The sequence below is a fragment of the Cuculus canorus genome, chromosome 1, assembly GCF_017976375.1.
Source record: "Cuculus canorus isolate bCucCan1 chromosome 1, bCucCan1.pri, whole genome shotgun sequence".
In the NCBI taxonomy this organism is placed as follows: Eukaryota; Metazoa; Chordata; class Aves; order Cuculiformes; family Cuculidae; genus Cuculus; species Cuculus canorus.
The window spans coordinates 158,072,700-158,086,039 of record NC_071401.1 but is presented as its reverse complement, the minus strand read 5'-3'; the positions used below and the strand labels follow the sequence as shown (position 1 = coordinate 158,086,039).

The 13,340-nt window shown below is 46.4% G+C and overlaps 1 protein-coding gene across 2 annotated transcripts in view; it reads left to right on the top strand.

Annotated features, from left to right (window-relative positions):
* Positions 1-3,130: 3,130 nt before the first annotated feature.
* Positions 3,131-13,340, top strand: part of SLC5A8 (solute carrier family 5 member 8) — a 28,093-nt gene continuing 17,883 nt past the window's right edge. For both annotated transcript variants that reach the window (XM_054073596.1, XM_054073604.1), the window contains exons 1-3: positions 3,131-4,252; positions 9,021-9,086; positions 11,991-12,042. In XM_054073596.1, the coding sequence (XP_053929571.1) occupies positions 3,920-4,252; positions 9,021-9,086; positions 11,991-12,042 (451 nt within the window). In that variant the 5' untranslated portion in view covers positions 3,131-3,919. The remainder of the gene's footprint in view (positions 4,253-9,020; positions 9,087-11,990; positions 12,043-13,340) is intronic.

Below are 13,340 nucleotides of genomic sequence, written 5' to 3'. Positions count from 1 at the left end.
TTTCTTTAGGCAGATTCATGGACTTTTTAACCTGAGGATGCTGGAGAGATGTGACTCTTCTGCTTCCTGCTATTATACACTAAATCCCACTGATGCCAGTGGATCTCAGAAGAGTAGTCACAGAGCCACAGAGGCAAGGGATCATGTAAGACTCAGTGAAGATGGGTCTAGGCACTACAAGAAATCAATGGTATATGGTCTATGAGTTTGCAAGATGTTTAAATATCTATTGTAACAATCAGAAAAAGCAAACATTTGTGTCTCTGTTGCACAGCACAAGCTCACTGTGTTCCATGGAGCTGATTTGATTTCATATGTGAAAAATCCAGAAGCAAAACATTTAGCCTTGTTCTTCAGGTACATTTACTGTGATTTAGGATATTGGCATCACCACACAGATTTGCTGCAGGTTCCTATGACAGAAACATCCCAATGGGAGGATCCACCCTTTCTAGCCTTATCAGTCATGATGACATTTGAAAGACAATTTGCTTAATACTCCTATAAAGAGAATCAAAGATGCCACCTGAAACCAGTGTGACATGTATTTCCTCATAGCTGCTTGTCTTTCATTTAAGAAACATGATTTATTTCCCCATACATTGTCACTTGTTGTGTTTTCATAATGTCAAAAATGATAAAGAAGTAGACTCAAAACTAATAATCCCATGTAGTTAATACTTTAAATGCATGTCATTGTTTGAAAGGTTTGAGCAACATAATACCTGAAAGAGTACAAACAAGTGACACCAAGCATGGAGCTCTGAACAGCAAAAGCTGTGGGTCTGGGCAGGAGGCTACTTCTGCTTCTGTCCTTCCTGTGAGAAAGTGGGTCATGTTTTTTTGACAACATTTATTTTTGCACGATGATACCAGTTCATTGCACTGTGTGGGAAGGTGCTGGTTTTGACTGAAGTTTTGTTGGGAGGATTTCTCACCTTTCTTCTGGTCAAAAGCTGGTAGAAAATTAGGGCGACCACCTCAGATAACCAATAGCTCAATAGCCTAATTATTAGGGGTACAGAATAAGTTTCTTTGCTTTTCCTCAGCAGGAAATCTGGAAGCTGTTATTCATTGTGTAAGTAATTAAATAGTAATTGGGCCAGAGAGACTGACGCCCCACCATGCTGTGGTAAGATTAGGACATGCCACTTGCACCACAGTGACCAACTTCTGTACGTTCAGGGACATTTATACTCCCAGAGGCCAGACCAACACAGACATTATTACACAGCTCAACTTAATAACCCTGCCAGACCGGACTTCTACTTGCACCCCCCTTCCTTCCAGATCAGAAATACCTCCAAGTGGCCTGCCAAATCCAGCACTCCCAAGGAGATGAAACTGTTCGGTAAGCTCAGTTTGGCTGTCAGGTATCGGGTCAATCATTTCTGCCTAAGGTGCAGAAGGCTGCTGAAAACTGTCTCTCAAATTGGTAAGACGCAGGCAGGTCAGAATGCCTTGTGCTGAACACAGAGCACTTGCAGCAAAGACTACTTCCAGAAAATCCTGCTGTAGATAAAAGCTGGGAGAGGCCAGGCAGGAAATAATTTTATCTACTTGCCAAGAAGCAGTTTTTATCCTCAAATTGGTGCTGATGTGCTAGGAAATCACCTCCAGAGTAGCACTTTGCCAGTGTACAGCTCAAGCCAGAAAGCCCCCATTCACAGCTCCTGAGCCATGCTGCTAGGTGTGCTGTGTGGAGTGGTGCTGCTCTCAGGCCCGTCTTGGTCAGCTTTGGCATTCTGACATCTCAGTCCCCAGCTTGGGGTGGCTAATGTATGGCAAAGTGGCCAAAAGTAGTATTTCTGTGTTAGTCCCGTGTGTGCTGGTAGTTATAGGAACAGGCATATCTCCACCACTTGGCATCCGTCATCTTGAAATCCCATAGGTGTTTTTGATGCATTCCCCAGGTGAGTAAGGTACATGAAGCTCCATCTGTGATGTTCCCGTGCACTTCGAGTCTTGAACCTGCGAGCAACTGAAAAGTGTTAGCACAACTTTTGTGAGTGCAGTGGAGGTAGTGAGGCTTCCCTGTCACACAACTGCAGTGCTCAGCAATTCACCTTAGCAAATTGCTGTGATAACTGAGTCACCGAGTTCTCCTCTAGATTACTCATCCCATAGAAATGTATATATTAAAACATGTTTTCACCTTCATTTGGGGCAATAGTAGCACATGCTAATGAAAAAGGGCAGGAAATACGATTCCAAGGAATTATCATAGAATCATAGAATAGTTTGGGCTGGAAGGGACCTTAAAGATCATCTAGTTCCAACGCCCCTGCCATGGGCAGGGACACATCCCACCAGATCAGGCTGCTCAAGGCCCCATCCAACCTAGCCTTGAACACCTCCAGGGATGAGGCAGCCACAGCTTCCCTGGGCAACCTGTGCCAGTGCCTAACGACTCTCATAGTGAAGAAATTCTTCCTCATGTCTAGTCTAAATCTGCCGCTCTCCAGTTTATACCCATTGCCCCTCGTCCTATCACTCCAAGCCTTTGTGAACAGTCTGTCCTCAGATTTCTTGTAGGTCCCCTTCAGGTACTGGAAGGTTGCTCTAAGGTCTCCTTGGAGCCTTCTCTTCTCCAGGCTGAACAACCCCAACTCTCTCAGCCTGTCCTCATATGGGAGATGCTCCAGCCCTCTTATCATCTTCGTAGCCCTCCTGTGGACTCACTCCAACAGTTCCACATCCTTCTTATACTGAGGATTCCAGGACTGGACACAGTAGTCTAGGTGGGGTCTCACAAGAGCGGAATAGAGGGGCAGAATGCCCTCACTCGCCCTGCTGGCCACGCTTCTTTTGATGCAGCCCAGGACACGGTTGGCCTTCTGGGCTGCGAGCGTGCATTACCGGCACACTGTCGGGTGACTTCTTTCCCCTAAAACCCTGGATGGCATCCTCAGTTCTCAGTGTAGCCCCGTTCGGGCAGCGCCCCGCAGCGCAGGCACTCCCCAGCCCCGGGGCGGGCGGGCGGGCACAGCCTGGGATGACCCACCCTGGGCCGCTCCGCCAGGATCTCCGCCCCCTCCCGCTCCGCGGGGGCTCTCACCGCTCGGGGAGGAGCGGCACCGGCACCGTATAAGGCCCGCCCGCTGTCCCGGCTCCGGCACTTGCGCTGCCCTCCCGGAGCGGCGCGCTGCCGCGGAGGCGCTCCGGCGGAGACCTGCGCGCACCGCCCCTCCCCGGCCCTGTTCGAGGGCATCGCTCCGCTCCTGCCCCGTTCGAAGGCGGCGATCCGTATAGCTCCGCTCCTGCCCCGGCGGGGGACATCGCACTGCTCCTGCCCCGGCGGGGGGCACTGCGCCGTTTCTCACCAGCCCCGTTCGAAGGCTTTGCTTCTCACTTTCCCCATTCGAAGGCTCCTCTCCCGCCCCGTTCGAAGGCAGCGCTCCGCTCCTCTCCCGCTCCGTTCGAAGGCAGCGCTCCGCTCCTCTCCCGCTCCGTTCGAAGGCAGCGCTCCTCTCCTCTCCTGCCCCGGTGGGGGGCATCGCGCTGCGCCTCGCCTGCCCCGTTCGAAGGCAGAGAGCTTCGCTTCTCACCTGCCCCAGAGGGAGACACCGCTCCTCTCCTAAGGGGGGGGGCAGCGCACTGCTCTTCCCCTGCGCCCTTCGAAGGCAGCGCTTCGCTTCGCTCCTTCCCCGTTCGAAGGCAGCTCTCCGCTCCTCATTCGCCCCGTTCGAAGGCTCTGCTCCTGCCCAGTTCGAAGGCACCGCACTGCTCCCCACCTGCTCCGGCGGGGAGGACCGCACCACCTCCCTCCCCGCCTGCCCCGGCTGGGAGCATCGCACCGCAGCGCTCCCGCCCCGTTCGGTCCGTTCCCCCCCTGCCGCTCGCCCCGTGCCGGCAGCAGCCCCGCCCCGCTCTGGGCAGAGCGTTGGCTCTAGCGGCGGGCGTTAGTGACCCCGGCAGCATGGCGCATTTCACCGCCTGGGACTATGTGGTCTTCTCAGCCATGCTGCTGGTGTCGGCTGCCATCGGTATCTACCACGCCGTTGCAGGAGGAGGACAGAAGACATCCAAAGAGTTCCTCATGGGTGGCCGCCGCATGAACGCCCTGCCCGTTGCGCTCTCCCTCACTGCCAGCTTCATGTCAGCTGTCACCGTTCTGGGCACCCCTGCTGAGATCTACCGCTTCGGAGCCATCTTCTGCATCTTCGCCATCACCTACAGCTTAGTGGTAGTGTGTAGTTCCGAGATCTTCCTGCCCGTCTTCTACAAGTTAGGCATTACCAGCGCCTACGAGGTAAGGTGGAGTAAAAGTTTTTCCATAGCCTTCAGGGAGCTGGAGGACTTCGCTTGCCTTCTTTCTGTGTGTTTCCCCTCAGCCTCTTCTACAAAACCCCCCTGCACTCTTGTGCTGTGCCATACCTCCACCCTCCCAAGGGCAGGCTGCAACCTTCTCTGTCCCCTAGTCTGCCCGCGCTGCCTCTGTGGAGAGGAGATGCTCACTCTCCTATCTTGGCTCAGGAGCTGTGCACCATGTCAGATATGTTTCCTCATTCCAAATACTCAGTTCAGCAGGTGGGTTAGTCCTCATGCAGCTTGGATAGTGACAATGTGGTTAATGAGGTGCAATTATACCAAGAGCAGAGTGCAAGAGCATCTGAAATCGTAATCATAGAATAGAATAATAGAATCATGGAATAGTTTGGGTTGGAAGGGACCTTAAAGATCATCTAGTTCCAACTCATCTCAATATATTAGACTGACAGGTAGGTAGTTCCCAGAGTAATCTTTTCAGCCCTTTTAAAAATGGGCACTATGTTACCCTTCTTCCAGTCACCAGGGACTTTGCCTGATTGCCGTGAGTTTTCAAATATCATGGAGAGTGGCTTGGCAACCACATCTGCCAGTTCCCTCAGGACTCTGGGATGCATCTCATCAGGTCCCATAGACTTGTATATATTCAAGTTCCTCAGGTGTTGACGAACCTGATCCCCCTTTACAGTGGGAGGGGATTTGCCCCCCTGGTCACCATCCTTTTGTCCCATTACCCAAGAGGGGTGAGGAGAGCGGTTATCAGTAAAGACTGAGGCAAAAATTTAAGTACCTCAGCCTTCTCTTCCTCTGTTGATACGAGGTCACCAGTTTTGACCATCAGTGGGGGTACATTCTCTTTAATCTTCTTCTTCTGATTAATGTAAATGTAGAAGCCCTTCTTGTTAGTCTTCTCTTCCCTTGCCAAGTTCAGCACTAGCTGCGCCTTGGCCTTCCTGATCTCATCCCTACGCAACCAGGCAGCGTCCCTATACACGTCCCAGGTTACCTGTCCCTGCTTGCACTGCCTGTGCAGTTCCCTCTTCTTGAGTTTAACCAGCAGGTCTCAACTCAGGCATTTGCCAGCTCTGTTCCGCTCCCTTGTCCCTGAGGACCATGTTCCAGGGGGTCCTACTGAGTAACTCCTTGAAGAGCTGCAAGTCTGCTTTCCTGAAATTTAGGGTCCTGACTATACTCCTCGCCTGTCCATTTCCCTCTGGACCTTGAACTCCGCCAGTGCATGATCACTGCAGCCCAGGCTGCTTTCAGTACTGATGTCAGTGATGAGTTCACTTGTATTAGTGACCATCAGGTCCAGTATTTCATCCCCTCGGGTGGGGGTCTCTATCAGCTGGACTAAGAAATTATCTTCAGTGCACTCCAGGAGTCTCCTGGATTGCCTACAGCTGCTGTGCTACTTTTCCAGCATATGTCAGGGTGGTTGAAGTCCCCAAGTAGGATGAGGGTTTGCGAGCGTGAAGCCTCCTGTAGCTGGAGGAAGAAGACTTCATTGGTTGGCTCTGCTTGGTCAGGTGGCCTGTAGTATACACCATCAACAAGGTTCCCATTGGTTCTTTTGTCTTTAATTCTGACCTATAAGCTTTCAACCTGTTTGTGGCTACTCTTCAATGACAGCTCTTTACATTCTATCCCTTTCCTGACATAAACGGCAACGCCTCCACCAGATTGTCCCTTCTGAATAGCCTGTAGCCATTGATAGCCACACTCCAGTCATGGGATTCATCCCGCCAAGTTTCCATGATGGCAACTAGATCATAGCTTGCTAGTAGCACGGTACCTTCCAGCTCCTCCTGCTTGTTACCCAAGCTTTGTGCGTTTGTATAGAGGCATTTCAGCTGGGCTGCTGGTCGCATCACCTTGCTAGTAGACCTTTTATTACCTATAAGGTGTTTTGGAAAAGTATCCTCCCTGACATCTGTCCTCCTACTGCTTCTCACAGGCTAGCCTGATGTTATCTCCCTCCCCCTTCACATCTAGTTTAAAGCCCTATCTACAAGCCCTGGACCCTCCTCCCCCACTGAGAAAGTGGCTTCCATACGATATTTGTAGTCCTGGTGCTGTGTAGGCCATCCATTGTCCAAATCCCAAAGTTGTTGCAGTGACACCTGCCACAGAGCCGTGTATTAATTGACTGGACCTGTCTGAGCTTTGCGATGTCACCACACGTAACTAGAAGGAAGGAAAAAAATCAGCTGGGTCCCAGATTCCCTCACTAGCCATCCCAGGGCCCTAAAATCTCTTTTAATCCCTCTTCGGCTTTGTACTGCTGCTTCATTGCCTCCCACATGGAGCAGCAGTAACAGGTAATAGTCTGAAGGCCTCACGAGGTTGGGGAGTTCCCCGGCAACATCCCTTACCCGGGCTCCTGGGAGGCAGCAGACTTCCCTGTGAGTGGGGTCTGCTCAACATATCAGACCCTCTGTCCTGCTCAGTAGAGAGCCTCCTACAACTATGACTTTCCTATCTGTCCTCGTGGCAGTTGTGGCAATATGACGTGTGTGCTGTTGTGGTCTTAGCCTTTGCTCTGATGTAGGTGCATCATCCTCCACGTTTTCCTCCAGTCCGTCCTTCACACTGAGAGACTCAAATCTGTTGTGGAGAGACACCTGAGGAGGTGTGAGAAAGGAGGGGGTAGGTTTTCTGCCCCGTCAGTGGACTTGCTTCCACTCACTAATTCCTTTTGAGCCCTTGCCTACAACCTAGTGGGGAGAAGACATCAGATACCTTTGATCCTGGGCTTTTTCCTGTGGCTGAGTCTGCTCCTGTATCCTAGAGCTCAATTTGTGGTTCCACCAGTCTATCTCTTGCTCTCTCTCCCTGACGAGCAGCTAGAATTCTCAAATCATGCTCCCTCCAGATAGGTTTCAAAGCTCAGGTGCTGCCATAGAAGTCCCCCTCTGGCAGAATATGTGTTTATGCTGGTCTTAGATATTTTAGGGAAACACCCTTTCCACCTGAGGCAGTTCACACTGGTGAATGTCTTCTACGTCATGAAAAGTGAAGTCAGAAGGTGCTCAGTGTCCGCAAGAGTTTTCTTACTTCTACCAATATATGGTTATGATGGTCTTCAGCTCAGCATAGAAGTTAAAGCTATAGCTAGCTGTGCAGAGATATCTGGGGTGGTGGGATGCATCACAGGTTGAGTTTGACTGTTTTGGGGTGAGGAGGCTGGTCAGGACTTTCTTCTGATTTAGAAGGTCTGTACAACCTATTTGTCTTCCCACACGGAGATAGCTGCAGATTTGGAGGCAAAGTGCTCTTTTTACAGAGAACATTGGGGAAGGAACATTGGTGCAGGTGAAAGTCCTTGTCTAGCTACTTGGGTCTTTTGCATTTTATGACACTGAACTGTTGCAGCAGTGGAGGCTGAAAACATGTTTTCTATTGGTAGATTTAGAGAAAGATTCATCGACAGAAATCTCTGGTGGCTTCCAGTATGTTTTAAACTACTAATCTTTGGCCTGTCAGTTATTAAGATACTTAAAGTAGGTCTCTTCTAAATAAAGAAGTATAATTATGACTGGAAACTCACTGATAATCTTGAGGTAAAGTCAGAGTAATGCACCATAAAAGATAACACCATCTATTTGTGAACAGAGTTCAGAGATTAAACAACTTTTTGTGTCTGGCCAGGGTTTCAGCACTATTTCCTTGCATGGATGTGTTCACAGATCACTTTATAATGTGTGTGCACTTTGGGATACTTCAGTGTTTGTCTGTGTCGACCAAACGGACTGGCAAGCAAAAGAAATCCCTTCTGTGCAACCACACACCCTAGATAGAGGGTTGGCAGATGGTGGGAAGAAGTCTGCCCTACAGCATGATAAACTAATTCAGAGGTTGTGCCATCCCCGGCAAGATGGAATAGTGAGGGTCCCTGTTTTGCAAAAGGCTAGATTTCCACTTACCAGTTGAAGATGGCAATCTGCTGTGAGTGAATCTGCAGAAGGTGAAGTTACCATGGAAAGAAGCCGCTGGCCACTGAAAACCTTCTGCCCTCCCTTGCAGCTGTTCAAATGGACACATATAATGCCAGAGTTTCCATATCAACTAAGGCTTAGGAATAACTTTAATCTTTTTTTTTTTTCCTCTCTTTGATTTCACAATGCAAATGGGTTCTGTTGTTTGCTGGTACATTATTGTGAACTTTTAGATTGCCCTGTGTAGAGTCAAGAGTTGGATTCAGTGATCCTTGTGGCTCCTTTCCAACTCGGGATATTCAATGATTCTATGATAGTACATGCTAGTCTTTGCCAAGCCGTGGTGCACAGCTCCTTGAATGCCTTGAGGCAGCTGGGTAGCACTAGTTTCCATTCTACAGGCTCCGTTGTATACTGACTAGCTTATGTCTACTTTGTCTGCTCATGTGCCATTACTCAGTGATGAGGTCTATAGAGAAATATCAAATCAAGTTGTATCAATCAAGGTGACTCTAGGAGTTTTGGCCATTCATGGAAATGTAAAAATGTCACTATATCCTTTCTGTATTGCTCATTGCTTCACTCTAGTCCTATCAATAATGCCATGTTTCAATCTAAACTGGCACTGGAATAGGCTGCCCAGGGAGGTTGTTGAGTCACCTTCCCTGGAGGTGTTTAAGGGACAGGTGGACGAGGTGCTGAGGGGCATGGTTTAGGGAGTGTTAGGAATGGTTGGGCTCAATGACCCAGTGGGTCCCTTCCAATCTAGTGATTCTATGATTCTAAACATTTAGTTTTTCTTCTATTTTGCAGTATTTAGAACTTCGATTTAATAAATACCTGCGTCTGTGTGGAACGGCCCTCTTCATCATACAAACGGCAAGTAAACGTCAAAGCTGTTTTGTTGCCCTCATAGCCACCAGGATTCTTTGGCTTAGTGTAACCATCTGTTTTCTCTGAATGGTTGATGAAGTTACCACAGTGGGTAACTTCATGGATGGCTGGGAGTGGGAGAAACAAAGCTGTTTCCGCTCCAAAGCAATGAGGTGGAGAGCAGATGCTGGGCTACCTGCTCCTTTGGTCTCTGTATGCTGGAGCAGTCACTTGGCATCAGTACATGCCAAGAGACAAGCAATCCTTCTCTGCAGGGTAGCAGTTCTGAAGAGCAGTTGCTCGCGTGCCTGCTCTAGAAACCCACAGCAGGATCAAAACATAAACGCCCCAATTATCTATAGCAGCAGTCTTGATCTTGTGGTCCGTAGATTCTGCCTGACTAATTCTCAAGGGTCTGTGAGAGGTGACAAAACAAGCTGTCAGGAGCTCTCTGCACAAGGGTTTGTACCACCACCACTGCAAAAAAATGGATGTCTGCAAACTGGCAAGTAGCAAATTACCTCCGTGAGGAATGTTAAACTAAAGCAGTACCTGCAATTATTGTTGGTGCAGTTTGCTGTATCCAGCAGATTTTAAATGTACAATGAGGGTATGCCAAATGCACCAGAAACAAAAATGTGTTCTTTTCACAGTTTTGAAGTGGACTCTTCGGCGAATTCAAAGCAAGAATGAATATACAATTAGAATGCCTTTCAGGTTACATGCTCACTTGCTGCTCATTTTTGTATTTTTAAGACACACTAGGAGGTATAGGGCAATTGCACTTGCACCAATAAGATGGTGGTCAATGCAATGCTAATTAATTACTTGGGCAATGCTGCTTAGCTGTCATTTATAGATACACAAGCCCACAGAAAAATGGTGTGCTATCAGGTGTGAATTCTAGTAGTTTTTCACCAATAAGTATGATGTTATTACACTTGTATAAGTGGGAACAAACGAATCTTTCTTGCAAGAGTCAGAAAAATTATTCTATACAACTTAAATATGTGTCCAAGGAAATTAACTAAAGATCTATAGGTGTCTTTCTGTGCCAAGCACTAACAATTTAATCTGAATAATGAAAAGAATAGTGAAGAAAGGACTCTTGACCCCCAGGATTTTAATGGCGTTAATTTTAACTGTTCTGTGGATATTGGCATGTGTTTAAAAGAAGAACCAATAAAAGGCTATGTAGTAATCCAACCTGAAAAAACACTGAAGAAGTGGAAAGATTGTATCATCAGGCCTGTTTTAATTTACCCAAAAATATGATCATACTTGTGACAAATTTTAATTTCTGATGGTTCAGAGCTTCTCACACTTTTTTGCTGTGTTTGAGAAAACCACTTTCACATGCTGAATTCCTGAATTGGCAGGATTAGAGATATAGGTTTGATTTATGGACTTTTTGATGGATAAGGAATTGACTGGATGGTTGCATCCAAAGAGTTGCAGTCAACAGCTAAATGCCCTAGTACAAACTAGTTATGAGTTGTGTCCTTCAAGGGTCAGTGCTGGGACTAATGCTATTTAACATCTTCGTTAATGACATAATTAGTGATATTGAGTGCACTCTCAGCAAGTCTGTGGATGACACCAAGCTGAGTAGTGCAGTTCGTTCGCTGAAGGAAAGGGTTGCCATCCAGAGGGACCTTCACAGTCTTGAGGAGAGTACGCATGTGAACCTCATGAAATTCAACAAGGCCAAGTGCAAAGTCCTACACCTCGGCTGGGGCAATCCTCAATGTCAGCAAAGAGTAGGGAATGAACTGTTTGAGAGCAGCCCTCCAGAGAAGGACTTGAGGATACTGGTAGATGAAAAATTAGACGTGAGACAGCTGAATTACTGCTCACTCCGGTTACCTCTTGGCTCTCTCCTCGGCGTAGCTGCTGGCCATGTGACAGAGCTGCACCAGAGGCACTGGACTTGAACTGCTCAAAAGCCTCAGCAAATTATCCACCAGTGAGCCACTCTGGTCTGGTTTACCACCTGTGCCTGCGGCAGATTCCACACTTGCAGGAAGGTGAAAGGCTTGCTGGATGATGTCTGTTTCTGGCTTTTCCATGCCGAAGTCCCACCCCTGTAAATCAGGAAGTCAAGAGAGTTGCAGGTCAGCTCAGGACCTGATTGTGATAGATCTTTTGAAGCAAGACCACTGACCTTGGCGGAAGTTGTCTACACACTGAAAGCTGTGTTCCCCTAAACCGTGGTAGAGTTGAACTTGTCCTAGTAGAACAAGGCAGGGATAAAGGCAGTAAAAAGGCAAGCAGGGTTTAAAAATATATACAAAGAAATTATAGAGGATATCAGTGTATGTGACCATAAAAGCAGAAGGAATAGCTGCTTCGTTTGCATATATCTTTCCTGTATTGGTTGAAAACACAAATCTGCTGATAATCATGCATGGCTTCATTTTACAGGAGTGTAGTCTCTTATAATGCTATCCATAATGACAAACTAATGCTGTATTTTTTGTTCTTAGTCATGTGCATTATACTTGCATACTGAGAGGCCTATTGATCCCAAGACTGAGAAAATAAATTGTAATAGATTCCTTGGCCAAACATGTGCAAATCTCATCAACTTCCTTTTGCTCTTGTTTCTGCCATTTGACTGCAGTTTTAAAGCAATAAAACAAGTTAATTTATAAAAGCCAGGAAAAGCTGAAGAGGGATTTGGTATTCAAGAGTTAATGGAATTTGTTTTAAGAACAAAAAGGCTGTGAGACTGCAGTGCTGGTTAGTCTCAAACATTCATTTTCTAACAATTGGAAGTATTTCATGACTGCTATGAATCAAGGAAATATAGACTGCATAAATGCTTGAAGAGAAAACATCTCAGAAAGCTATCACCATTTCCAGTAATTTACATTTCTTTTGATTTTATATCTTTTTTTCTCCTTCTAGATTTTATACACTGGTATTGTCATTTACGCTCCAGCTTTAGCATTAAATCAAGGTAAGTTGAGTACACTGCAACTGTTCTTCTATATTATAATTCTTTCTGCTTATAGTACTGGTGTGTTTGTTTGTTTGATTTGTTTTGTTGTTGTCGTTAGTACACACCTAAAGATACAGCTCTAGGATTGCCTGTGAAGTCTTCTAAGATTTCTGTTGATCCTCCTGGGAACCCTGACAGAAAGGCTCCCTGCTGTAATCCTAGTCCCTTAATCTCTGTAAGGAATTATAGAAGAGGTGTGAGGGGAAAAAGTCTGCTCTCATTTGCTCTACCTCTCATGCAGTATCCTTATATCATGGCTATATTCAGAAAAGATAAGAAGACTTAAGTACATCTTGAAGGAAATATAGAAACTAAACATGCATTTAACGCCCCTGGTTAAGTGCTCTTTTTCAAGTGTGCAAAAGTTCTGCAAATATGGTTTGAGGCTGCATGGAACTGTTTAGCTCAGCCTGTCATTTTTCCTGGAAAAACTAATCAATAGCAAAGAGATCTTGAATGTAAGATGTTTGCTATGATATTTACATAATGAACTATTTCCTTTTTCTACTTCAAAATGACTCTTTGCTTTGAAAATGAGGCACGTTTATTTTTAAAGGGGAAAAATCTTTTATATGGAGCTAAATGAAACTTTTAGTCTGACAATTAATTTGTCGACTTGCCAAGAAAAGGCAATAACAGTATGCAAATAAAAAATTAATAATTTTGGCTAGAATAAGAATCTCACTTATTCTGTTTGTTGAGGGTGGGTTTTTTTTGCTTATTAATTTTTGTTTTTAAAAAGAAAGAAAAAAAACCCCAACACTGTCTGTATCAGTCTTTTCCGGTGTATGAATCTCACAAGTTTTGTCCCTGATGTTTATATTTGGCCTGCAAATACAGGCTAAACCAAGCTATGACTTAGCTGTCTCCCAGCTAGAAACAATGATTTTCATTAGTTTTGTTGCAGTGTTTCTAATTAGCTGGAGCTATCCCTTGCGGAGCCCCCAGTGCTCTCCCTGGCAACACATTAGCATGCCAAGCTGAGGCAATGACAACTTGTATGATGTAGATGTTCTATCATGTTTCCCTAAAAGAATCAAGTCTAAAATAAAATCTTTTAGTCTGATGTTTCTTCCAGGCCATGCTTGAACCACCTTGCCTCCGTGGAGCATCCTCATGCTGCTTACTTGCTTAAATCCTTGCCTAAGGACCGTGTGGTTCTACACCGACTTGAAGGGAGCAGATGTATTTTAAACCTTTACTGAGCTGGAGCCTACAAACATATTGGATGTGTTGATTGGCAGCATTTACATTAA